This window comes from Myotis daubentonii, chromosome 9 (genome assembly GCF_963259705.1).
Source record: "Myotis daubentonii chromosome 9, mMyoDau2.1, whole genome shotgun sequence".
In the NCBI taxonomy this organism is placed as follows: Eukaryota; Metazoa; Chordata; class Mammalia; order Chiroptera; family Vespertilionidae; genus Myotis; species Myotis daubentonii.
Window position 1 is genome coordinate 43,981,746 of NC_081848.1, and position 25,777 is coordinate 44,007,522.

Here is a 25,777-nt window from a genome sequence, read left to right on the forward strand (position 1 = left end):
CCTGTTCTATAAAATGGGCTAACAAACCTAGTGTATCATGGCAATGTTGCGGGAACAGAGAACTGTGTAAGCCACTGTCTTACTATATTTAAAGTCTCAACAAACTTTACTTCTCAGAAACTCTCTCTCATGGTGAAAGGAGCTCCTATTCTTTGAAAGGTCATCTAGTTAATGCAAATTTCAACTCAGGGCTCTTGTCACATTGCAGTGCTTTGTTTGCAGCGGTTCTCAACCTTGGGTCGCGGCCCCTTTGGGGGTTGAATGACCCTTTCACAGAACACATATATAATTACATAATGTTTTTGTGATTAATCCCTATGCTTTAATTATGTTCAATTTGTAACAATGAAATTCGGGGTCACCACAACATGAGAAACGGCATTAAAGGATCGTGACATTAGGAAGGTTGAGAACCACTGCTCTAAACTGACTGTAAAGATCAGTCCCGCCAGAACCGGTTTGGCTCAGTGGATAGAGCGTTGGCTTGCGGACAAGGGTCCCGGGTTCGATTCCGGTCAGGGGCATGTACCTTGGTTGCGGGCACATCCCCAGTGGGGGATGTGCAGGAGGCGGCTGATCAGTGTTTCTCTCTCATTGATGTTTCTGGCTCTCTATCTCTCTCCCTTCCTCTCTATAAAAAATCAATAAAATATATTAAAAAAATAAATAAAAGATCAGTCCCAAGTTGGTTCATTTTTCCCTTCCCCTCACTGCCTCATCTTGATAACCTCTGCAGCCGACTGTGATGTCCCCAAGAATGACCTATTTCCAAGTAGTCCTGTTGCCCCATGTATATACTGCCAGCTCCTCTCTGACAAACGAGCCAATAATACACAGTTGGGAAAGGATACTTTCTCTTCAATGAACAGTGCTGGGAAAACTAGATCCTCACATGCAAAGAATGAAATAAGACCTTTATCTTAAGTCAATTGTTTAGTTTATTTTTTTCCAATATGAAAAACACTTATCCTACAAAGCAAAAAAGACACAAAATGAGTGAAGTTCTAACCTGCATTTTTGTTTCACTGTCCGTTTGTTAAAGAAACTTGCCAAAATTCATAGATTTGGCAGAACATATGCTCAGACATTTAACCAAAAATAGAGATAGCAAATGCACATCTGAAAAAAGGCTCACCATTAAGCCTTAGGAAGAATGCAATAGAACAACAGTAAATATAGCATGACAAAGTTACAAAAAAGTTTAAATAAAGGACTGAGCAAACCTTTTCTAGATGTGGAGGAATTAACTCTGTCATATACTGCTGGAAGAATGCAAAAATGCGCAATTGGCTTAAAGCACAACCTCCTAATTTCTTTAAGTTAAACATTCTCCTCTCCTCTGACTTGAACATCGTATTATGAGTTATTGATAAAGATAAATGAAACCTATCTGCATTTAAGAATTATGCACAATCCCTATTAGGCCAGTGATTCTGTAGTAATTATGCTTTGCCCTAAATCCTACTATCCTATTGAAAGAGCGAGGACTACAACCTCCATCTTACCCTGGGTCTCCGTTTTTGGGCAGAGTCATGTGCTCGGCAAAACTTCTTCCCGGAAGCCCAAGCCTCTGCTAGCCACACCAGGATTTCTCTGGACTAACCAATGATAATCAAGGGACGTGCATGCCATCAATATGACCACATCCTGTGTAATGAGACACCGACTTGCACCTGGCCAATCAGCAGTACCCACAGTCACCTCTCCACCCCTTACTCCACCCCCCTATAAAACTCCTCTTTCCATCGGGCTAGCCCTCTCTCTGCCACCTGCTGCTGTGTCAGTAAGGAGGGTGGGGGAGCCAGACTCGATTTTGAAATAAAGGACTCTTTGCTTTTGCATCGGACTCGCTGGCTCCCTGGTTGGCTCTTGGGAATCTTAAAATCTGGGCGTAACACCCATACCCAAGTCACCATCACCCATGGAATTGCAGACATTAGGATACATGGCCCTTTGCAAGATCTTTGAAAGTAATTCCTTTCAAAAGTATAGGCACACCTGTAAAGTCCCTGATGACAATGAAAGTAACTGTTTCTGGCAAAATATTTCCCACATTCACTGCAATCCTGAGCCCTTTCTCCTGTGAACTTTCTGATGAAGATGCAACTGATTGTTCAGGGCAAATGATTTCCCACACTGACTGCACTCATAAGGCCTTTCTCTGGTGTGAAGACTCTCATGATAATGGAGGCTACTCTTACTGGTAAAAGATTTCCCACACTGACTGCACTCATAAGGCCTTTCTCCAGTGTGCATTCTCTGATGATAATCGAGGTTACCCTTACTGGTAAAAGATTTCCCACACTGACTGCACTCATAAGGCCTCTCTCCAGTGTGAATTCTCTGATGACAATTGAGGCTACTCTTACTGGTAAAAGATTTCCCACACTGACTGCACTCATAAGGCCTTTCTCCAGTGTGAACTCTCTGATGATAACGGAGGCCATCACTAGTGGTAAAAGATTTTCCACACTGACTGCACTCATAAGGCCTTTCTCCAGTGTGAATTCTCTGATGACAATGGAGCTTATTCTTACCAGTAAAAGATTTCCCACACTGACTGCACTCATAAGGCCTTTCTCCAGTGTGAAGTCTCTGATGATAACTGAGACTACCCTTACTGGTAAAAGATTTCCCACACTGACTGCACTCATAAGACCTTTCTCCAGTGTGATATTTCTGATGATAATTCAACTCACAGTTCCTGATAAAAGATTTCCCACATTCACTGCACTCATAAGGCCTTTCTCCAGTGTGAATTCTCTGATGACAAAGGAGCTTATTCTTACTGGTAAAAGATTTCCCACACTGAGTGCACTCATAAGGCCTTTCTCCAGAGTGAAGTCTCTGATGATGACGGAGACCATCATTAGTGGTAAAAAATTTCCCACACTGACTGCACTCATAAGGCCTATCTCCAGTGTGACGTCTCTGATGATAACTGAGGCTTAAGCGAGTGGTGAAAGATTTCCCACACTGACTGCACTTGTAAGTCCTTTCTCCAGTGTGACATTTCTGATGATAACTCAGCTGATAGTTCCTGACAAAAGATTTCCCACATTCATTGCACTTATAAGGCTTTTCTCCAGTGTGAAGTCTCTGATGACGATAAAGACCAGAGATTCTGGTAAAATATTTTCCACATTCACCACACTCATATGGCTTTTCTCCAGTGTGAACTGTCTGGTGTCGAACAAGGCTAAAATGTATGCTAAAGGATTTCCCACACTCATCACATTCAAATGGCTTTTCTCCAGTGTGAACTCTCTGGTGTTGCATGAGTTTTGCACTTTGGCTAAACAATTTCCCACATTCGCCACACTCATGAAGCTTTTCTTTAGAATGAATTCGCTGGTGTAGAATAAGGGTGGATTGTTGTTTATAGCATTTCCCACATTCATTGCACTTGTATGGACTTTCTCCTGTGTGCAATTTCTGATGATAATGGAGATCAGAGATTTTTGTAAAAGATTTTTCACATTCACGGCACACAAAACACTGTATTCCATTACAGACACCATGGTCCTGAGCAAGCTTGTGGTAGCAGCCAATGGCTTTCTTGCTGAAATAAAACTGCTTTGCACATGCCCCACACCTCAATAGTTTCAGGCTGTGTTGTGTTCCCTGCTGCTCAACCAAGTGGAAAATGTCTCTCAGGACTAGTCCACAACTCTCACAGGGGTGGCTCTTCTGGGAGGACACAGCTACATTGGGGTTCTTGGCCTGTGACACTCTCACAGAAACATGCTGTTCAGTCGGTGCCTCCACATCCTCTGCTCCACAGCAGCAACCTAGACAGGATATGAGTTCAAAGTTCTCCAGCATCACTTCGAGGAACAGGTGTCTCTGAGCCTCATCAAGGAGGCACCATTCCTCCTTAGAGAAGCGCACAGCAACATCCTCAAAGATCACAGGAACATCAGCTGGGGGCCTCTGTGGGTTGAACGGGGTGAGGATGGCAGGAGAGGAGGCAGCCAGGAGCACAGTGGTCCCTGTCCCAGGCCCCGCACTCGTCACCCGGGAGGCTGATTGGTGGGGACCAGGACTCTTGCGCCTTCTCATTCCGGCGTCTTCACCAACACCCAGTGCACAGGATGCTCTGACCCACTTAGGTGATCCTGAGAGAAGAGGAAATGTCCATCATAAGGAGAACACTGGAAGTCAACTATTGACTTTATTTATACCCGGACATATGCCCTTGACAGGAGTCAAACCTGGGAACCTTCAGTCCACAGGCAAACAATCTTCCACTGAGCTAAACTAGCTTGGGCCAACTGTTGACTTTAAAAAGGGCAAACAGGAAAAGAAAAAAAAAAAAGGCAAAGAACTGCACTGCAAAGCATTTGTATGAACAAGCATAGCTTAAAAGGAGTCAGTTTACCCATGTCCTAAAGTACACTTGTTGCCTGGGATTTGAAGTAATTTGAATGAGATAAATACACTCATGTGTTTGGCCACAGAAATATAAGTGAATTGCTACTGATTTCAGATGAAAAGGTGTCTGGAGAAGATGGACCTTCTAATGTAAGTAATTACAGAGAGACATAAAATAACTTTGAGAGAAATATTTTTTTTCTGGGATTAAAATTTTTTAAATGGACAAAAAAGAAGCAGTAACAAAAAAAAAATTCATAACATTAAAGAAACACTAACTATAAGGGAAAACCATCTCAGTAAAAATGAAAATTAAAGATATCATGTTTAGCTAAAATAAAAATCTGAAAGTGATGAGTACAACAGCAGCCAGAATTGGCAGATCTCAGGAAGGCCCATGGAGCCACATGTCCTCATTTCCTCTGGCTCTTTTTTTTTTAAAAATATATATTTTATTGATTTTTTTACAGAGAGGAAGGGAGAGGGATAGAGAGCCAGAAACATCGATGAGAGAGAAACATCAATCAGCCGCCTTCTGCACGCCCCCCACTGGGGATGTGCCCGCAACCCAGCCACATGCCCTTGACCGGAATCGAACCCGGGGACGCTTGAGTCCGTAGGCCGACGCTCTATCCACGGAGCCAAACCGGTTCTGGCTTCCTCTGGCTCTTAATGCCACATCTGTCAGCTGTCAGCGCACTGGCTCACTCCAACAAGACTTCCCCGAGCCTCAGCAACAGATGAAGAGAAACAGTTACCATGGCAATGGAGATAATTTTGTGATGACACAAAGTCCTGTCCTACCTAGAGAAGATAAGGCTCCGAGAGAATTCTTGCTCTAGGTGTTCCCCATCTCCAGAGCAGAGAGGCCTATATGAATCAGTGACTTAATTGAAGGGGTTGTTTCCTCATATACTTTCCCACATTTATTGTCAACAGCCTCCTTCTAAATGTAGACTTATTGTCTGCACAAAATGGTAGTGCTTAATATGGAAAGTAAAACTCTAGAAACTTAATTTTGAAAAAAAATTCTAATGGCTAGGTACACGGGTACACCCATTGGCACAACCTCAACAGGAGGAGAAAGAACTTAATAGGGAAAGGGAATGCTAAGGGTAAGGGTAAATGTAAGGGGAAGGGGAATGGACATTGATGTGAGAGAAAAATACTGCTCCATTACCCTCTGTACATACCCCATCTGGGGATTGAACCCATAGACTACTTTTGGTGCACAGGATGACAATATAACCCAGCAGTCGCCAACCTTTCGGACCTCACGGACCACCAGTGGTCCATGGACCACTGGTTGGCAGCTGTTGCTCTAACCAATTGAGCCACCTGGCGAGGGCCTACAGTATAATGTTAAAAAAACAAAACACTTTTTACTTTGAAATAGTTCAAGGTACACAAGACATTGCAAAAATAGTATAGAGAGTTCCCTGAGCATTTATCCAGTTTCCCCAGAGGGGATCATTCCCACCATCAGGAAGCACGCTAGTTCCATCACCACCAAGAAATTCTGGAGAAGAAACCAAGATGGCTGCATATATAAACACTGGAAATTGCTGCCTCACGCAGCCACTTCAAAAATACAACTAAAAGACAAAGCGGACATCATCCAGAACCACAGGAAGGCTGGCTGAGTGGAAATTCTACAACTGGAAGGAAAGAGAAAAGCACATTGAGACTCAGAGGAGGTGCGGAAGTAAAGTGCAGAGGTACCGAGGCACACGCAGAAAGGGCTAGCAGCTGAGGACACGGTTGTCTTTTCAATTGGGAGGGAGTCTCAAGCTCCCGACTGCTCTGGACTGCAGTTCCGGGTGAGTCTCTGGGGACCCAGACTCATACGGGGAGAAACTGGACTGTCAGGCATCGGGCAGAACTCGAGGGCGACTTTCTCTCAGAGGTGCTTGCAGTGATTACCTGTACACTGATACATGGGGCCTCTTAGCGTAGGACTGGGGAGCAGCCGTAGCTGCTTGCTCTGCCTTGTTGATCCCGAGACCACAGCCCACCCAAGCTGTTGCAGAGGCTTCTGCATATGAACGGCCTGGCCCTTAGCAACCTGAAAATTACCTAACAAACTGCAGTTGAGTCAGAGCAACCCAGAACACCGAAAAAAGGCCCAATGCCCCACAGCAGCTTGCATTGCTTCATAGCTGGACCTCATCTGGGCACCTCCAAACCCAAACAAAGATGAGGAATCTCTCCACAGGTCCTGCTGGGTAGCCTCAGGCAGAAGCTAAATTAGCACCTTCTTAGCGATCCAAGAACCAGTGTTCCCAGTGGTCAACAAGAGACCATCCAGATTGCGGCTCCTCAGATCCATGGGGGACACATTCAGGGGGCGGACTCAGTGAGCACCAGGGCCCCACTGAGGTGGGTCCTGCCCTAGAAGGGTGTCTCCAGCTCTGGGGTTCTCTCACTGCAGACAGGGCTGATTCTCGCAGGCAATTGGCCTGGGGGGTCCGTTCCTCCCAGTGATGCCTGGAACAGTCAAGGCTTGACTACAACAAGACTGTGCACAAAGCCCAAAAGGGGTGCACCAAGAGTGTTCACCTCAGGTAATTGGAGAGGCTGAGCCACTTGGCCCTATAGGACACCTAGCATACAAAGCCACTCTAGCAACACAGGGAAGCATAAAAAATGCGGAGACAAAGAAACATGTCACAAATGACAGAAATGGAGGAAAGCAAACTACTGGATATAGAGTTCAAAACCACACTTTTAACGTTTTTCAACAATTTTCTAGAAACCAGTGATAAATTTAGTGAGACCTTCAAGAAATCTAGTGAGACCCCCGATAAACTTAGTGAGACCCTAAGGAAATCTAGTGTGACCCTCGAGGTTGTGATAAAGGACCAACTAGAAATTAAACATACACTGACTAAAATAAAGGATATTATGCAGAGTTCCAACAGCAGACTAGAGAATAGCAAGAATCAACTCAAAGATTTGAAATACGAAGAAGCAAAAATCACCCAACCGGAAAAACAAAAAGAAAAAAGAATCCAAAAATATGAAGACAGTGTAAGGAGCCTTCAAGTGTACCAACATCCAAATTATAGGGGTGCCAGAAGAAGAGAGAGAGCAAGATATTGAAAACCTATTTGAAGAAATAATGACAGAAAACTTCCCCTACCTGGTGAAAGAAATAGACTTACAAGTCCAGGAAGTGTAGAGAACCCCAAAGAAAAGGAATCCAAAGTGTACCACACCAAGACACATCATCATTAAAATGCCAAGAGCAAAAGACAAAGAGAGAATCTTAAAAGCAGCAAGAGAAAGACAGTCAGTTACCTACAAGGGAGTACCCATACGAATGTCAGCTGATTTCTCAACAGAAACTATGCAGGCCAGAAGGGAGTGCCAAGAAATATTCAAAGTGATGAACAGCAGGAACCTACAACCTAGATTACTTTACCCAGCAAAGCTATCATTCAGAAGTGAAGGTCAGATAAAGAGCTTCACAGATAAGAAAAAGCTAAAGGAGTTCATCACCACCAAACCAGTATTATATGAAATGCTGAAAGGTATCCTTTCAGAAGAGGAAGAAGAAAAAGGTAAAGATACAAATTATGAACAACAAATACACATCTATCAACAAGTGAATCTAAAAATAAAGTGAATAAATAATCTGATGAACAGAAGAAACTGGTGAATATAGTAGAATCAGGGGCATAGAAAGGGAGTGCACTGACTATTCTGGGGTTGGGGAAGGTGTGTGGGGGGTGCAGGAAGAGAGTGGACAAAAATCATGTACCTATGGATGAGGACAGTGGGTGGCGGGGGTAACGGCAGAGGGTGGGGTGGGAACCGGGTGGAGGGGATCTATAGGGGGAAAAAAGAGGAACAACTGTAATAATATGACCAATATAGATTAAAAAAATATACAATGAAAACAAAAAAAAAATAAAGAAAGAACTTCACATGTGCACTAGCTCAGACTACAAACTCCACCATTAAGAGCAGCACCGACTCTACCCACTTTTCCTGGGGCGGCTCTGGAATGCTAGTCTGCCTCCTGGGAAACCTCTCAGTCCTGGGAAATCTTGGAAAACTGCCACTGGAGCTGCACATGTCTCAGTGAGGACCAGGGAAAGCAACTGGATAAACTGCAGGAAAAAAAAAAAGTAGGTTCAGGCAGTAACTCGGTTCTCCTGGCTCCAGGGCAGCCGTGGGCAAACTACGTCCTGCGGGCCGTATCCGGCCCGTTTGAAATGAATAAAACTAAAAAAAAAAAAAAAAAAAAAAAAAAAAAAAAAAGACCGTACCCTTTTATGTAATGACTAGAGGCCTGGTGCACAAAAATTTGTGCACTCGGGGGGAGGGGGTCCCTCAGCCCGGCCTGTGCCCTCTCGCAGTCTGGGACCCCTCAAGAGATAACGACCTGCTGGCTTAGGCCTGCTCCCGGGTGGCAAAGGGCAGGCCCAATCCCTAGGTGCAGCCCCTGGTCGGGCTCAGAGCAGGGCCGATTGGGGGGTTGGGGCACCACCCCCTGTCACACTCAAGGCAGGGTCGATGGGGAGGTTGCGGTGCGACCCCCTGTCACGCACAGAGCAGGGCCCATCAGGGAGGTTGGGGCTCTGTACCCTGTCACGCACAGAGCAGGGCCCATCAGGGGGTTGGGGAGCTCCCCCGTCACTCACAGAGTAGATCCGATAGGGGAGTTGGGGCACCGTCTCCTGTCACACTCAGGGCAGGGCAGATCAGTGGGTTGGGGCGCCGCCCTCTATCACCCACAGAGCAGGGCCAATCAGGGGATTGAGGCGCCGCCACTGTCAAACTCAGGGCAGGGCTGATGGGGAGGTTATGGCTCTACCTCATCACACACAGAGCAGAGCCCGTGGGGGGGCGAGGGGGGGGGGTTTGGGGCACCGCCCTCTATCACCCACAGAGCAGGGCCGATCAGGGGGTTGGGGCGCTGCCACTGTCACACTCAGGGCAGGGCTGATGGGGAGGTTATGGCTCTACCCTGTCACACACAGAGCAGGGCCTGCGGCGGGGCTGGGGGGGTTGGGGCGCCACCCTCTATCACCCACAAAGCAGGGCCGATCAGGGTGTTTGGGCGCTGCCCACTGTCATGCTGATCCCGGTGCCGGGAGGCCTCTTGGCTCCGCTGATCCCGGTGCCGGGAGGCATATTACCCTTTTACTATATAGGGTAGAGGCCTGGTGCATGGGTGGGGCGGCTGGTTTGCCCTGAAGGGTGTCCTGGATCAGGGTGAGGTCCCCACTGGGGTGCCTGGCCAGTCTGGGTGAGGGGCTGAGGGCTGTTTTCAGGCTGGGGGTGACTGAACTCCCAAACGCTCCTTTTTTCCTTTTTTTTTTTATTCTGGGCCAGCTTTAGCTTGAGGCTTGGCTCCAGCTCTTAGGCCTCCAGCTTACTTTCTGGCCTTTGCTTAAAATGTTGCGAAACTACTGGCTGAAGTTCGGCAGTATTTGTTACAATGTTTGAAACTGCCCGCTCAGAGGCAGCGGCAGGCGGGGAACGTTGGTTTCCTCCGTCACTGAAGCAAGCAAGCCTCACGTTAGTTTCAAGCTGCCTGTCTGCTGGCCGCCATCTTGGCGGACAGTTAATTTGCATATCTCGCTGATTAGCCAATGAAAAGGGTAGCGGTCGTACGCCAATTACCATGTTTCTCTTTTATTAATGTAGATGTTTACTTTGAATTTATATTAGTTCACACAAACACTCCATCCATGCTTTTGTTCCGGCCCTCTGACCCAGTTTAAGAACCCATTGTGGCCCTCGAGTCAAAAAGTTTGCTCATCCCTGCTCCAGGTGATGGTAATTTCCATTAAACTAAGTGGTGGCATCATAGAAATCTGAGAATGATGAGGAGAGCCCAGCTGGAGAGAACCAAGCTTCAGGAAGGGAAATCTAGACATCTTCATGACCAGGATGTGATTTTCTTAGGTGGGAGGTCATCCTGACAGGTGGGAGGGAGCAGAGGCCACTGTTACATATTCCTCTACTGAGGACTGGACATATTTCTGAGCTTAAATCTGAAGTATGGACTAGAACTCACCTGAGGAGTGTCTCATGGATCTTCTTGGGGAAGAAGAGCAGCTGGATCTCAGGTACCTTGGAGGAAGCACAGAGAAAAATATTAACTTGAATACTTCTTCCAAATTAGAACAAGGGAAATGTATTTATTGCATGAAAATGTTGATTTCTTTGTACTCTTAGTCACTGCAGTAATGTCAACTGTATACTCTGTGACATCTTTTTTCAAATTTTAATACAAGTGGCCTGGTGCACAAAATTCGAGCACATTAAAAGGGAATTAATTAGAGGAAATATTTTAATATTGCTATTTGTGCTTTCTATATAATAGAAGCGTCAGAGATGAAACAAAATTAGTAAAATGTATATAAAAATCTTCCTCGTTAGTATGGGGTGTGCCGTGGGACCCAGAGTCAAATCCCAACCCACCGCTTGCTCCTTGAAATTGCACAAGACCCAGATCAGCCGGCCCCACCCCTGTGCAGCCTTGCCAGGAGGGGTGCGCAGCCTCAGATCTCCCAGTGCATGCCAGGAGGGGGTGGAGCCTTAGGTCCCCAGGCCTGGGCCAGGGGTGTGCCTTGAGGTCCCCCGTCAAGCCCCGCTGGGTAGGGGGGCTTGGATTGAGGTTCCCTGGCATGGTGCCAGGGCTGGGGGGAGTGGCCCGAGGTCTCCCATCAAGCCCTGCCAGGTGGGGGTGCAGCCTGAGGTTCCCTGGCCCAATGCCACGGTGGAGGGGAGCTCCTTGAGGTCCCCTGTCAAGCCCGCCAGGTGGGAGACATGGCCTGAGATCCCCTTTAAGTCCCGCCGGGAGGGGGATGCAGCCTCAGGTCCCTGCTGATTGCTGGTTAAGTCTCATTACAGGAACTTGGCCTCTGCTTGGGTGCAGACATTTTGTTACAGAAACCCCTGCCTCTATTGTGGGCACCACAATATTTGTGATGTTCATTTTGCATATTCTCTCTTCATTAAATAAGATATTTGTATTGATTTCAGAGGGGAAAGGAGAGGGAGGGAGAGATAGAAATATCAATGATGAGAGAGAATCATTGATCAGCTGCCTTTTGCAAGCCCCACACTGGGGATTGAGCCCGCAACCCAGGAGTGTGCCCTGACTGAGAATCAAACTGTGACCTCCTGTTTCACAGGTTGATGCTCAACCACTGAGCCACGCTGGCTGGGCTGCACAACTGATTAGCCTCACAACTGTTGCTTTCAACTTAGAGGCTGGGAATCTTGCCCTGAGCATGAACGGCTTAGGAACTGATAAACACCTCAAGTGGAAACTGCACATTGAATCTTGGGCTCATTTCTCTAAGGTTCCCGCTTCCATTTCAAATCTCAGACTCCATGGCTGTGGGGAGCCAATATAGGATTAAAAGCCTCCGACTGACCTGTTGGCAAAGCCACAAACAAGTCCCAGCTTAGAGGGCACAGTCCTCTTAGCATAATTAGGCTTGACCTTATAGGGCTCCCTAGATCTTACCTGGGAAGCTAATGGGCTGAGGGTAGTGCAACAAGAACAAAAACAAGTGAAACCCACCAGAACAGTGTAAACAAGTAAAACTCACAAGAACAGTGTAACTTTGGTAACCACTACCTTGTTTACCTCTGACTATAAAATAAGGCTCAGTTTGCCTCAGGATCTTTCCCTGTGGCCTCAGCCAGGCACAGGAAGATCCCCAGAGACTAAAGAGAGCTAGAGAGTTCTGAACGCTGTCTCCGTGTAAAACATTCTTCACCGACTCGGTCCACACCTTTGGGAACTGCTGGACCCCCAGGGCTGGACCCCAGCACATGGCATTTCTGAACTCCAACTTCCTTCTTCCCAGCCAACTGAAATGCCACAAGCCCCGGCCACCTCTTTCAGCTTGCTCTCTGTTCCTTGCTCTATGAACTAGTAACTGTTCTGGGGGGAAAGCACAGGTAATGTGGGTCTTGCCTAGGTGCTCCCACATTCTCTCCAGCAATTTCCTTCAGGTTCTGCCTGACTTGATTTTTCTCTAATACCTTCAGGTGCTTTAAGTATCTTATTCAGCTTTTCTACGATATAAGCTACCCCGTCACCCGCAGATGTGGAGGTTGGATGCCCTTTATGCTCATCCACAAAGGTCCTACAGCTCAAGGGACTGACTGGTTTAGGTTTCATTCACTCCAGATTTCTGACTGTTTTCTTACCCCTTCCTTACATGTTGGGGAGCACAAGAGACTTGGTTGGAAAGTTTGTAAGGAGGACATTCTGATAAAAGGGAAGTGTGTGGGAGGCCTACTGCCCTGTTTACCAGAATGCCGAAGTAGGGGAGTGTCAAAGGCGGTGCCCCTAAGTATTCCCTGATCTTTGCAAACAAGTTTGTTTATATGCGGACCCCTGGGTGTTTACTGGAATCCTTATGCTTAACCCCTGGGTTCCCTTGCCTAGGGGACAGTGTAAACGTATGTGTCCTCCCAAGGATCTAAACCACGGGTGGGCAAACTTTTTGACTCGAGGGCCACAATGGGTTCTTAAACTGGACCGGAGGGCCGGAACAAAAGCATGGATGGAGTGTTTGTGTGAACTAATATAAATTCAAAGTAAACATCATTACATAAAAGGGAAGTCTTTCTTTTTTTTAGTTTTATTCATTTCTAATGGGCCGGATCCGGCCCTCGGGCCGTAGTTTGCCCGTGGCTGATCTAAACTAATCTAACATACAAAAGCCAAGACTTTGTTTTGGTTTAATCACTTAACCTTTTGAAATTCCAAGGGACTCAGTCATTATGTTGGAAGCGGGTAAGGGGAGGACACTAAGCATACCTCTCCTCTATCACCGGTGTTTCCACGGCCCCTTCTAAAGCTGTCCGGGCTTCAGTGTAAGGGGGACACGAAGTACCTACACACCGCTCTCCGCCAAATCCAGTGTCTGTGATTGGGGGCAGAGACCATGGCATGGAAAGATTACTGAATGTGCTGGGGGAGGGACCATGGCATGGAAAGATTACTGAATATGCAGGGGGAGGGACCATGGCATGGAAAGATTACTGAATGTGCTGGGGGAGGGACCATGGCATGGAAAGATTACTGAATGTGCTGGGGGAGGGACCATGGCATAGAAAGATTACTGAATGTGCTGGGGGAGGGACCATGGCATGGAAAGATTACTGAATGTGCTGGGGGAGGGACCATGGCATGGAAAGATTACTGAATGTGCAGGGGGAGGGACTGTGACAGAAAAATTACTGATTGTTTTAAAGAAAGAAAGTGGTATGATATGCTCCAGGCCAGGTGTGACGCCGTTTTCCTCCTGAACTTTTACCCTGTCATGTAACACTTTGTAGTTTTTGCCAATAATACCTTGGCGGCACTCTTCCTCGGCACTGCAGCTGCGAGGTTCTTTCCATGGGGGGAGGGACGCGCTGTTAGCCAGCTGGCCAGCTTAATAGAGGCTCTTAAATTTAAATTCTGAGTCGGTGGTCTGTGCTAGGCTGAGGGACTGAGCCATGGAAGGGTTACAAAATGTTACAGAATGTGCTACGGGAAGGAAATGAAACATGAGAAACTGAATGTGCTGGTAGGGGGGACTGATGTATGGAGAGGGATTGTGTCAGGTTATGAAGAAGGATTGTGTAAGGGTTAGAGATCGTGGAAGAAAAATTGCTAGACTGTTTTAGAAAAACAATGTGTTATGATACGCTCCAGCCAGGTGTGACTCTGTTTACCTCCCCTTTGTACTTATGAACTTTTTATGAACTTCTAATGAAATGCTTTGTAGTTGGTTTTTTCTTTTTTTCTAACACTGTGTGATTTTGCTCTAAAGGATCATACTGCACCCTTGGTCTCTGCCACATGCTTCAGACCTTCCCAGAGGGGGAGGGTGCGGGCTGTGGTCAGCTGGCCAGCTTAAAATGGCTCTTAAATGTAAATTCTGGCCCTAACCGGTTTGGCTCAGTGGATAGAGCGTCGGCCAGCGGACTCAAGGGTCCCAGGTTCGATTCCTGTCAAGGGCATGTACCTTGGTTGCGGGAACATCCCCAGTAGGGGGCGTGCAGCAGGCAGCTGATTCATGTTTCTCTTTCATCGATGTTTCTAACTCTCTATCCCTCTCCCTTCCTCTCTGTGAAAAATCAATAAAATGTATTTTTAAAAAAAAATGTAAATTCTGAGTCGGTGGTCTATCTCGCTGAGCCAACCCATAACATTTGGAGGCCCACAGCAAGATACCCGGCAGGGAGGAGAGGGATCCCCTATTCAAGGCAGGAGGCTCTCCCCCATTTGTTGCCGGGCACTCGGCGAGATACCCCACATCTGTGGAAAACCACTACCAAGGAGGCCTCCAGTCCACCCAAAACTTTCAATTTGGAAACCGAGCCACCTGTACTATCGAGAGAGGTAATGACTGGTCGTTAAACTGGCATTGGGACGTCCCACGGAAGGAAGGACCTATACGGAGGGCTGGACACAGCAGTACTCCTGGTCCTGACCCGCGGCCACGACGGTGTCCAGGGTCCCTGATTCGTGCGGCTGTAGGCTGCACAGGGTTTGTCTGTCTGATATTTGTTGTCTTGGTGTTTGTCAAAATGGGTCAAGGGTCGTTGTCATCTGCTTCTGTGTGCACCCCATGCAACCTTTTTTTTAACAATTTTCAGGACTTCAAGAAGCGAGCTGAAGGGTATGGTCATGATGTTAATGCTTCTGATTTGCAGAAATTCTGTGAAAGGGAGTGGCCCACTTTCCAGGTAGGATGGCCGGTCGTAGGGACTTATGATTTAACCGCTGCTTATCGGGTTCACCATGTTGTCTACGGCCGGGGCCACCCCGACCAAATTCCCTATATTCAAGTGTGGGTCGATATTTTGACTGAAAAACCTAGGTGGTTACAGAGTTGTCAGAATGAGAAAAAGAAATTGGGACAGAGACAGACAGTCCTCTTGGCTTCGGCCAGAAGGACAAAACTCCCCCTGTTCTCCAGGGTCCAAGTGAGGAGGGACTCCCCAGGGTCAGGCCTCCGCCATATGCTCCTCCCCCCACTGGTCCCACGGTGGCAAATGACCCCGGTCCAGAGCCCCTGTCTTCTCCACAGCCAGTTTCCTTTCGTCCGGAAACCCCAGTCCAGGGCCCGGCTCCGTTCTCCCCTTCTCTCACGAGGCAAGAGACAGCGTATGGAGAGAGAGAAAAAGAGGGGGAGAAGCTGCGGGACCCTTCGGCATCCGCCAGTCCTGCAGCTCCCATGTTGCCATTAAGGCAAGCAGGCCCTCTGGATTTAGGTCCAGACGGGCAGCCTTTCATGGTTTATGTCCCCTTTTCTACCAGTGACCTATATAATTGGAGAACCAGAATCCTTCTTTCTCCCAGAATCCACAGGGGTTGATCTCTCTTTTAGAGTCTGTGTTTTTTACCCATCAACCTACCTGGGATGACTGTCAACAGTTGATGCAAACTCTTTTCACTTCAGAGGAGAGAGAGAGAGTCAAGGCGGAAGGGAGGAGATTTGTGCTGGGTCCGGATGGGCAGCCTACCTCTGACCAAGACAGATTAGAGGCTGTGTTTCCCTCCAGGCGACCTAACTGGAATCCCAATAGTGAGAGGGGTAAGGAGGCTCTCGATCGGTATCACCAGACTCTATTGGGGGCCATCCGAGCTGGTTTTTTCGGAGACCCACAAACCTCTCTAAGGCGACAGAGACAGTCCAGAGGCCTAAGGAGAGCCCGGCAGCTTTCCTTGAGAGGCTGTGCGAGGCCTATCAGGTATATACCCCCACTGACCCTGATGCCCTGGAAAATCAGAGGGCTGTCATTGTTGCATTTGTTTCCCAGTCGGCCCCAGATACTAGAAAAAAAATTACAGAAGTCAGAAGACTTTGAGGGGAAATCAATCTCTGAGTTGGGTGAGGTGGCCCAGAAGGTTTTCACCAATCGAGAGGACAAGGTCCTCCTGACCTTAAACGAGGGAAAAGCCCAAAGGGCCGGAAAGACAATAAGGGCAAAAAAAGCCTCCTGGAAAAAAAGAAGTCCAACCCCGGATTGGGAAAAATCAGTGTGCACTTTGCAAAAAGGAAGGACACAGGAGAAGGAGTGCCCTGAATGTGCGGGGGAGCCGAATCCCGTGCTGGTGGAGGAGGTGGATTAGGGTTGTCAGGGCTCAGCTGGCCCCCAAGAGCCCAGGATAAGTGTGACAGTGGGGGGCCAAAGGGTGGACTTCCTTGTGGACACGGGAGTCACCTTCTCTGTCCTGCAACAGCCAGTGGGTCCAGGCTCTAAGACCAAAATCCCCATCAAAGGGGCGACTGGAAAAGTAAAATCCTACCCATGGACTAAAGGTCGGATCAGTGACCTAGGAAACGGCTCAGTCACTCACTCATTTCTAGTAATGCCAGAGTGCCCATACCCTTTGATAGGCCGGGACTTGCTGAGTAAATTACTGGCCACACTCTCTTTTGAAGGGTCAGGGCCAGAGATCAAGTTACAAGACCCAGGGACTGCGGGGATATATCTCCTGACATTGCCCTTACAGGAGGAATATTTACTACATGAGGAGGAGCCTGGGGAAGTCTCAGCAGATGCCTATCTCCAACAATTAAGACAGTCTATCCCGGGAGGTTGAGCGGAGGACAATCCGCCAGGGTTAGCTAAACACCGGCCTCCAATTGTAGTCCAGCTGACCAGCAGTGGCACCCCAGTCAGAGTCCGGCAATATCGAATGAGCCAGAAGGCGAGAGTGGGAATCCCCAAGCACATTAAGAGGCTGAAATCTTGCCGAAACTGGTTTGGCTCAGTGGATAGAGCGTCAGCCTGCGGACTGAAAGGTCCCAGGTTCGATTCCAGTCAGGGGCATGTAACTTGGTTGCGGGTACATCCCCAGTGGGAGATGTGCAGGAGGCAGCTGATCAATGTTTCTCTCTCATCGATGTTTCTAACTCTCCTCTCTCCTTTCCTCTCTGTAAAAAATCAATAAAATATATTTAAAAAAAAAAAACAGAGGCTGAAATCTTGATTCCTTTCCAATCTGCTTGGAACACTCCCGTGTTGCCAGTACAGAAACCAGGGACTGAGGATTCAGGCCGGTGCAGGACTTAAGGGAAGTAAACAAGAGGGTTGAGACTATCCATCCTACGGTTCCGAACCCTTACACTCTTCTCAGCGTCCTCAAGCCAGAACACCGGTTCTATACTGTTTTAGACTTAAAGGATGCTTTTTTCTCCTTACCCCTGGCAAAGCAGAGTCAACCTATCTTCGCCTTTGAGTGGGTGGACCCGACAGAGGGAGAGTCTGGACAATTAACTTGGACTAGGTTGCCGCAAGGGTTTAAGAACTCACCCACTCTGTTCGATGAGGCCCTAAACCAAGACCTCCGGGAGTTCCATCAGGACCATCCACGGGAGACTCTGCTCCAATATGTCGATGACCTCCTACTGGCCACGGAGGAGGAACAGGACTGTAGACAGGCCGCTCGAGAGTTGCTGACCACCCTAGATTATTTGGGGTATAGGGTGTCAGGCAAGAAAGCTCAGCTATGCACTACCCGAGTGACATATTTGGGTTACAACATAGAAGGGGGTAGGCGAACTTTATCCAGTAGCAGAATAAAGGCCATCTTGTCAATCCCCAGGCCTACCACCAAAAGGCAAGTCCGGGAGTTCCTCGGGGCAGTGGGTTTTGGCAGGCTATGGATACTAGGGTTTGCAGAAATTGCAAGGCCATTATACTCTGCAACGGGGGGAAAGGAGACCGCCGTAGTCTGGACAGAAAAGGAAGAAGAGGCTTATAAGAGACTCAAAGAAGCCCTGGTAAGCGCCCCAGCACTCGCCCTGCCAGACTTAACCAAACCCTTCCAGCTATATGTAGCTGAGAACAAAGGGGTGGCGAAAGGGGTCCTCACGCAACCCCTAGGAACATGGAAACGCCCCGTAGCTTATCTCTCTAAGAGACTTGACCCAGTGGCCTCGGGATGGCCCAACTGCTTGAGAGCCATTGCAGCCACGGCCCTCCTGGTAAAGGAAGCCTCAAAGCTCACCTTTGGCAAAATCTCCAGGTAGTTGCCCCGGATGCAGGTGAGACCTTATTAAGGAGCCCCCCGGAGAGATGGATGTCCACCGCCCGCGTTACCCAGCACCAGGTGTTGCTGCTAGACCCACCGCGAGTCAGCTTCCTGAAAACGGCTGCCTGGAACCCGGCCACACTCCTCCCTGACGAGGAGGCAGAGCCCCCTTTGCATGACTGCGAGGAGACATTGACTGTCCTCACTTCCCTCCTAGAGGACCTCGTGGACCAGCCCCTGCAGAATCCGGATGAGACCCTCTACAGAGTCTACACGGATGGGAGCAGCTTCGTAGAAGGAGGTACCCGGTATGCGGGGGTGGCAGTGGTGACACAAAAGGAGATTCTCTAGGCACAGGCCTTAGGACGAGGCACCTCAGCCCAAAAGGCAGAACTAATAGCACTCACTCAGGCCCTCCGGTGGGGAAAAGGAAAAAGAGTGAACATTTTCACAGACAGTCGGTATGCTTTTGCCACAGTACATGTGCATGGAGCCTTTATCAGGAAAGAGGTCTCCTGACCTCAGGAGGAAAGGACATTAAAAACGCTTCTGAAATACTTAACCTCCTGGCAGCCACATGGGGGCCCAAGGAGGTGGTGGTAATTCATTGCCGGGCGCACCAGAGGGGAAATAGCCCCCAAGCACAGGGAAATCGATTTGCAGACCAAACCACCAAGGAAGTGGCTAAAAGACCAGTAGGGCCCCTGGAGGTTCTCGTAGCCCTGCCAGCACAAAGGCTCCCAGAGAAGCCTACTTACCTACCGGAGGAGCAGAGGCTGGCTGAGAAGCTAAGGGCCCGGGAAGGAGAGGCTGGATGGCTAGTTCTGCCAGATGGGAGGCCTATAGTACCAGAAGCCCTGGGGTGGACCATCGCTTCCCAGACCCACCAAAGAACCCACCTGGGGGGTCAAAGCTATCAGAACTACTGGGAAGAGAATTCTACATCTCAGGGCTCCAGAAAATATCCCAAGACTTGGCCAGAAGGTGCCAAGTATGTGCCCAGGTGAACCAAGGGCCGCCTCTTGTGGCCGCGCCGGGGCAGCGATTCCGAGGTCAGAACCCCCGAGAACACTGGGAAGTGGACTTCACTGATACCAGGAGGACGAGGAGAATATAAGTACCTGCTGGTTTTTGTTGATACCTTCTCTGGATGGCCTGGGGCATACCCAACCAAGGCAGAGACAGCACAGGGAGTAGTTAGGAAACTCCTCACTGAAATTGTCCCCCGGTTTGGCCTGCCACTGTATGTGGTGTCCGACAATGGTCCAGCGTTTATCGCCAAAGTTACACAATCCATAGTTAAGGCCCTGAGAGTAACTTGCAAATTACATTGTGTTTATAGACCACAGAGTTTTGGACAGGTAGAGAGGATGAATCGGACCTTAAAGGAAACATTAACTAAATTAAAATTAGAGGCTGGAGAAAACTAGGTAAGTCTCCTTCCTTTTGCCCTCCTCAGAGCTAGGTGTACCCCGTATATAAAAGGACTCACCCCTTTTGAAATAACGTTTGGCAGTCCGCCACCTCTTCTTCCCCGCCTAAGGGAGGAAGAAATTGCCTGGCTGTCTACCCGAAATTTGCTTAAGTCCTTACAGGCTTTGCAGAGCAGCGCCAGGTCGGCACGAGTGGTGAGAGCGGTACGAGAGGAGGATGCACCGAGAACCAGTCCAACGCAGCCTGCCTTCTCTCTGGGTGATCTCGTCTGGGTGAAACGCCATGACCCCGGCAGCCTGGAACCTAGATGGGATGGACCCTACCAGGTGGTGCTGAGCACTCCAACCGCCATCAAAGTTGCAGGAAAAAGGCACTGGATCCATCGTACACAGGTTAAGAAGGCAAAAGACAGCGTCGAGGGATGGCGGGTCCAGAGGACCGGAGACCCGTTAAAGGTCAGACTCACTCGGTGTTCATCCTGACTCTTCTCGTCTGCATGCAGCCAGGATTGGGAAATCCCCATTCAGCCAAGAATTACTCTTGGGAGCTCACACGTACTATTGATGGGACTGTTATAGGCTCTGTTGTAGGAGTAGGGGCGCCTGTTATCCAGACAGATCTCTGCAAACCTTTTGGAAAAAATTGGGGAAATTCCCATGGCCAAACCATATCGACCAGGTATGGCTGGGGGACCAACCCTGGGTCACTGGAATTGAGTTATGGGTGCGGAAACTTGGCCCTAGAGCAAGGATTATGGCATGCACACTGAACATTATGTCTGCCCCCGGGAAGGGGGTAGTGCCTGTGGAGGAGAGGGCGACTTCTATTGTGCCTCTGGGGGCTGTGAGACTCTAGCCCTGTGGAAAAAACCTCCCACCGACAAGCTCCTCCGTCTGACCAGAGAGGTTCGACCTGGGGCCCCAAAGAAGAACTGCACTGTCGGAGATTGCAACCCCGTCATCCTCATACCTCTTGCCTGGTGGACTGACCAACGGGAAGGGGGAAAAACGTGGGGGCTAAGACTCTATGTCAGCGGCCGAGACCCTGGCCAGCTCTTCATTATTCAGCGCCGGACTCTTCCCTGGTGGCTCAACCGATTGGCCCCTTGCGTCCCCTAGACAAACAAAAGAGGCCGAGCTTGCCACAGCACCCAGCCCCAGCAAAACCTCCTGGTTCCCCTGAGTCACAAAAGCCTGGGAACCCCAGCCCTGCTCCACCTGCAGCTGCAACCTCGCCAGCCATTGGGAACCTACAACAGCTTTTAGGAGCAGGTGCAGGAAGACCAAACCAGCAGCTGCTGGGAACTCTGGACTTAATGTTTTCTTTCCTGAATCGCACCTCCCCAAACCTGACCGCGGATTGCTGGCTGTGCCTTAACCCTGAACCCCCATATTATGTTGGGATAGGGGCGGAGGCCCAGCTTGGGAAGGGTGCCTCTGCCATCAGGAACCTTTCGGCAGAAAGTCTGCCGGACGGACTGGGTATTGGGGACACAAACAACCAGGACTCACTCTTGGGGACCTCCTGAACCCAGGACCTTGTGTGTACCCTAGGAACTACTCCCTTAGCAGTTCCACTTATACAGATCTATGTAATTCATCTATCATACTTCCAAAGAATTATACAGGAGAGACCCCTACCTACTTAGTAGCTCCGGGGGGGACTTGGTGGGCACGTACAACTGGTATAACCCCTTGCATCTTCTCTCCAGTCCTCCAGCATCCGACGAACCCTGGACTCTGCATTCTAACTCATATCCTCCCACAGGTGTACTACTATTCGGGAGAAGGGGGCCGAGAACATTGAAACCTCGAACCCAAGAGGGTTAGAAGGGCCCCCATCCGAGTCCCCCTTCTTATGGGAATAGGACTAGCAGGATCCACGGCCGTCGGAACAGCCGCCCTAGCAACTGGCCACCAAAATTATAAAGAGTTAAGCAGGCAGACAGATAAAGATTTAAGCACTCTTGAGAAATCTGTTAGCCAACTGGAGGACTCCTCAGTTCACCTGAAGAGGTGGTGTTGCAAAACAGAAGAGGCCTAGATCTGCTTTTCCTAAAGCAGGGAGGCCTGTCTGGCCCCAGGGGAAACTTGCTGTTTCTACACCAACCACTCAGGGGTAATCAGGGAAAGCCTTAGTCAGCTGCAAAAACGGCTGGCCAACCGAGAAGAGGCAAGAAGGGCAGAAGGAAATTGGAATGAGAATTTATTTTCCTGGTCTCCCTGGCTAACTACCCCGCTCTCCGCACTGGCAGGACCAGTCATTATACTCCCCCTGGGGCTAATATTTGGCCCCTGCATTGCCAGATGCCTCCTCAACTTCATACAAAATCGAATACAGGCTGTAAAGTTAATGGTTTTACACACCCAATACTCCAGAATCTTAGAGGAGGACACTGAATCAAAGATCTGATTCGGACATAAGACGAGTAGGGAATGTGCTAGAGTGAGGGACTGAGCCATGGAAGGGTTATAAAATGTTACAGAATGTGCTACGGGAAGGAAATGAAACATGAGAAACTGAATGTGCTGGGAGGGGAACTGACTTATGGAGAGGGATTGTGTCAGGTTATGAAGAAGGATTGTGTAAGGGTTAGAGACCAAGGAAGAGAAATTGCTAGACTGTTTTAGAAAAACAATGTGTTATGATACGCTCCAGCGAGGTGTGACTCTGTTTACCTCCCCTTTGTACTTACGAACTTTTTACGAACTTCTAATGAAATGCTTTGTAGTTGTTTTTTTCTTTTTTTCTAACACTGTGTGATTTTGCTCAAAAGGATCATACTGCACCCTTGGTCTCTGCAACATGCTTCAGACCTTCCCAGAGGGGGAGGGTGCGGGCTGTGGTCTGGTGTCCAGCGTAATAAAGGCTCTTAAATGTAAATTCTGAGTCGGTGGTCTATCTCGCTGAGCCAACCCATAACAGGTCTCTCTCGCTGAGCCAACCCATAAAAGGTCTCTCTCGCTGAGCCAACCCATAACAGGTCTATCTCGCTATTGAACCCATGAGTGCCCTCACTGTTCCGCAAGGCATCCCAGTGGCATTTAACCAGCGGGCACTCCGCTCGGGCGGATTCTTGCTTCCCTTGGTCTTCAGAACACTGTTTCTCCGGCCCTGCCCTTCCCTCTTACTTCTCTTCCCCCCGGCCCTCGCTGCCCAGTGCCGTCTGGGGTGCTGCCTCCCCCGCCCGCCAGACTCACCTGCCACACTTCCACTTCGCGTTTCCCTTTGTGACCCGCAAGGAAAGGCCGCCGGCGCTCCTCGGGCTCCCTCCGGCGCGGCCCGGGGGACCGGTCTAGCCCTGAACTTCTGAGGGGCCCGCGGCCGCCTCGCAGACGGTGACGGGCACACGGGTGCGCCCAGCGCGCACCAACCCCACCAGCCGGGCGCGCGCCCCCACCACCGGAAGCTCCGTCCTGGAGACCCGCCCTCGTGGGCGGGGCTACCTCCTCCCGCCGCGTGACAGGCAAAGCCCGACCCCGCGGCCAGGCTGCTTTAGGCGCTCGGCGGGACCCTGGGGCTGTGGGGACCGGAAGGGAAGCCCCAGGTCCTCGGGGGCGGTGCTACCCCGTCCTGCCTGGTCAGAGTCCGAGCCGGGAGCCCTGGTCTGTGCAGTGAGTGCTGGTGGTCTGGGGTGTTGTTGTTAGAAATGCTCCGAAAAGGCGCCACGGGAACTTGAGAATCGCTCGGTAAGGCCAATGTGCTTCTCCGAAAGCTGCAAGGCCAACGGGAAAATGTTCGGGCCGAGCCCACCGAAGGGGAAGCCCGCCGTCCGCGTCGCTGACTCATGGCTACCCCCCAATCCACCTCTGATTGGCTTAAGGGCGTGGCTTCCCAATCTGGCGCGAATCGCGAATTCCAGGTCCAATGGAGTACCAGCAAATGGGGCTTAACTTAGTACAAGGAGGTGGAACAATAGCAACAAAGTTGATCTAAGGCTTTATAAGGAGGAAGTGAAGTTAGTAATGTTAACGTAAAAAACCATTGAGAGAATTTTAGTGAGTTTGAGCCAAACTGTCCACATATGCCAGGAAGCAGAACCTCAACAGAATGAGATAGTACTCCCGGGAATGGAGGGGTTACATTTTTATTTTTTAGACTAGAGGCCTGGTGCACAAAAATTTGTGCACTTGTGGGGGGCGGGGGGCGTCGGGTCCCTCAGTGCAGCCTGTGCCCTCTCCCAGTCTGGGACCCCTCGGGAGATAACGACCTGCTGGCTTAGGCCTGCTCCCGGTGGCAGAGGACAGGCCCAATCGCTAGGTGCAGCCCCTGGTCAGGCTCAGAGCAGGGCCGATTGGGGAGTTGGGGCACCGCCCCCTGTCATGCACAGAGCAGGGTGATCTGGAGGTTGTGATGCCACCCTCAGTCACGCTCAGGGTAGGGCTCATTGGGGGGTTGGGGCACCGCCCCTGTCACACTCAAGGCAGGGTGGATGGGGAGGTTGTGGCGCCACCCCCTGTCATGCACAGAGCAGGGCCAATCAGGGGGTTGGGGCACTGCCCCCTGTCACGCACAGAGCAGGGCCAATCAGGTGGTTGGGGCACTGCCCTCTGTCATGCACAGAGCAGGGCCCATCAGGGGTTGGGGTGCTGCCCTCTATCACCCACAGAGCAGGACCGATCAGGGGGTTGGGGCGCTGCCCCCTGTCATGCACAGAGCAGGGCCCATCAGGGGGTTGGGGTGCTGCCTCTGTCATGCACAGAGCAGGGCCCATCAGGGGGTTGGGGTGCTGCCCTCTATCACCCACAGAGCAGGACCGATCAGGGGGTTGGGGCGCCACCCCCTGTCATGCACAGAGCAGGGCCAATCAGGGGGTTGGGGTGCTGCCCCCTGTCATGCACAGAGCAGGGCCCATCAGGGGGTTGGGGCACTGCCCCCTGTCACGCACAGAGCAGGGCCAATCAGGTGGTTGGGGCGCTGCCCCCTGTCATGCACAGAGCAGGGCCCATCAGGGGGTTGGGGCGCTGCCCTCTATCACCCACAGAGCAGGACCGATCAGGGGGTTGGGGCGCCGCCACTCGAACACTCAGGGCAGGGCCGATGGGGAGATTATGGCTCTACCCCATCACACACAGAGCAGGGCCCTTGGGGTGGGGGTGGGGTTTTTGGCGCCGCACCCTGTCACACACAGAGCCGCAGGGCAATCAGGGGGTTTGGGCTCTACCCCCTGTCACGCCGATCCTGGTGCTGGGAGGCATATTACCCTTTTACTATATAGAATAGAGGCCTGGTGTACGGATGGGGGCAGAAAAAGAATTCAGAATAAGGGTGCTAGAGTGCATAAACCGGATGGAGGAAAAAATCAACAACCTCTGCAAGAAGCAAGAAGAAACAGATGAAAAAATTGATAACATATGGAAGAAGCTAGAAGAAACAGATGAAAAAATCAACAACTTAAGTAAGACCCAAAAAGAAATGAAGAGTGATATAGCTGCAATGAAAAACTCCATTGAAAGTATCAACAGTAGACTAGAAGCGGAGGACCGAATTAGTGAATTAGAAGACAAGGAAGCAAAACACACCCAAAATGTACTGCAATTGGAGAAAAAAATTAAAAGACAGGAGGAGAGCCTAAGGGAGCTTTGGGACAACATGAAACGAAACAACATATGAATAATAGGGGTACCAGAACAACAGAAGGATGAACAAGGATTAGAAAACCTACTCGAAGAAATAATATCAGAAAACTTTCCTGAGGTGGGGAAGAAAAAAGTCACACAAGCCCAGAGAGTCCCAAACAAGGTGAACCCAAAAAGACCCACACCAAGACACATCATAATCACCATGGCAAATGTTCAGGACAAAGAGAGACTCTTACAGGCTGCAAGAGAGAGACGGAAAGTTACATACAAGGGATCTCCCATTAGATTGTCAAATGATTTCTCAACAGAAACATATCAGGCCAGAAAAGAATGGACGGAAATTTACAAAGTGATGCAAAGCAAAGGACTG

The 25,777-nt window shown here is 49.7% G+C and overlaps 2 protein-coding genes across 4 annotated transcripts in view; both read right to left on the reverse strand.

The window, feature by feature from the left end:
* Positions 1-894: 894 nt before the first annotated feature.
* LOC132240876 (zinc finger protein OZF-like) overlaps positions 895-25,777 on the reverse strand; it is a 56,229-nt gene continuing 31,346 nt past the window's right edge. For all 3 annotated transcript variants that reach the window (XM_059708672.1, XM_059708670.1, XM_059708671.1), the window contains one exon: positions 895-1,223. The gene's annotated coding sequence lies outside the window, so the exon portion shown is untranslated. The remainder of the gene's footprint in view (positions 1,224-25,777) is intronic.
* Positions 1,223-23,114, reverse strand: LOC132240877 (zinc finger protein 260-like). Its single transcript, XM_059708673.1, has 4 exons — positions 23,026-23,114; positions 10,406-10,461; positions 1,899-4,118; positions 1,223-1,469 (listed from the first exon to the last, which is right to left on the reverse strand). The coding sequence occupies exons 2-3, from the start codon at positions 10,419-10,421 to the stop codon at positions 2,056-2,058; spliced, it is 2,079 nt and encodes a 692-aa protein (XP_059564656.1). The 5' UTR covers positions 10,422-10,461; positions 23,026-23,114; the 3' UTR covers positions 1,223-1,469; positions 1,899-2,055.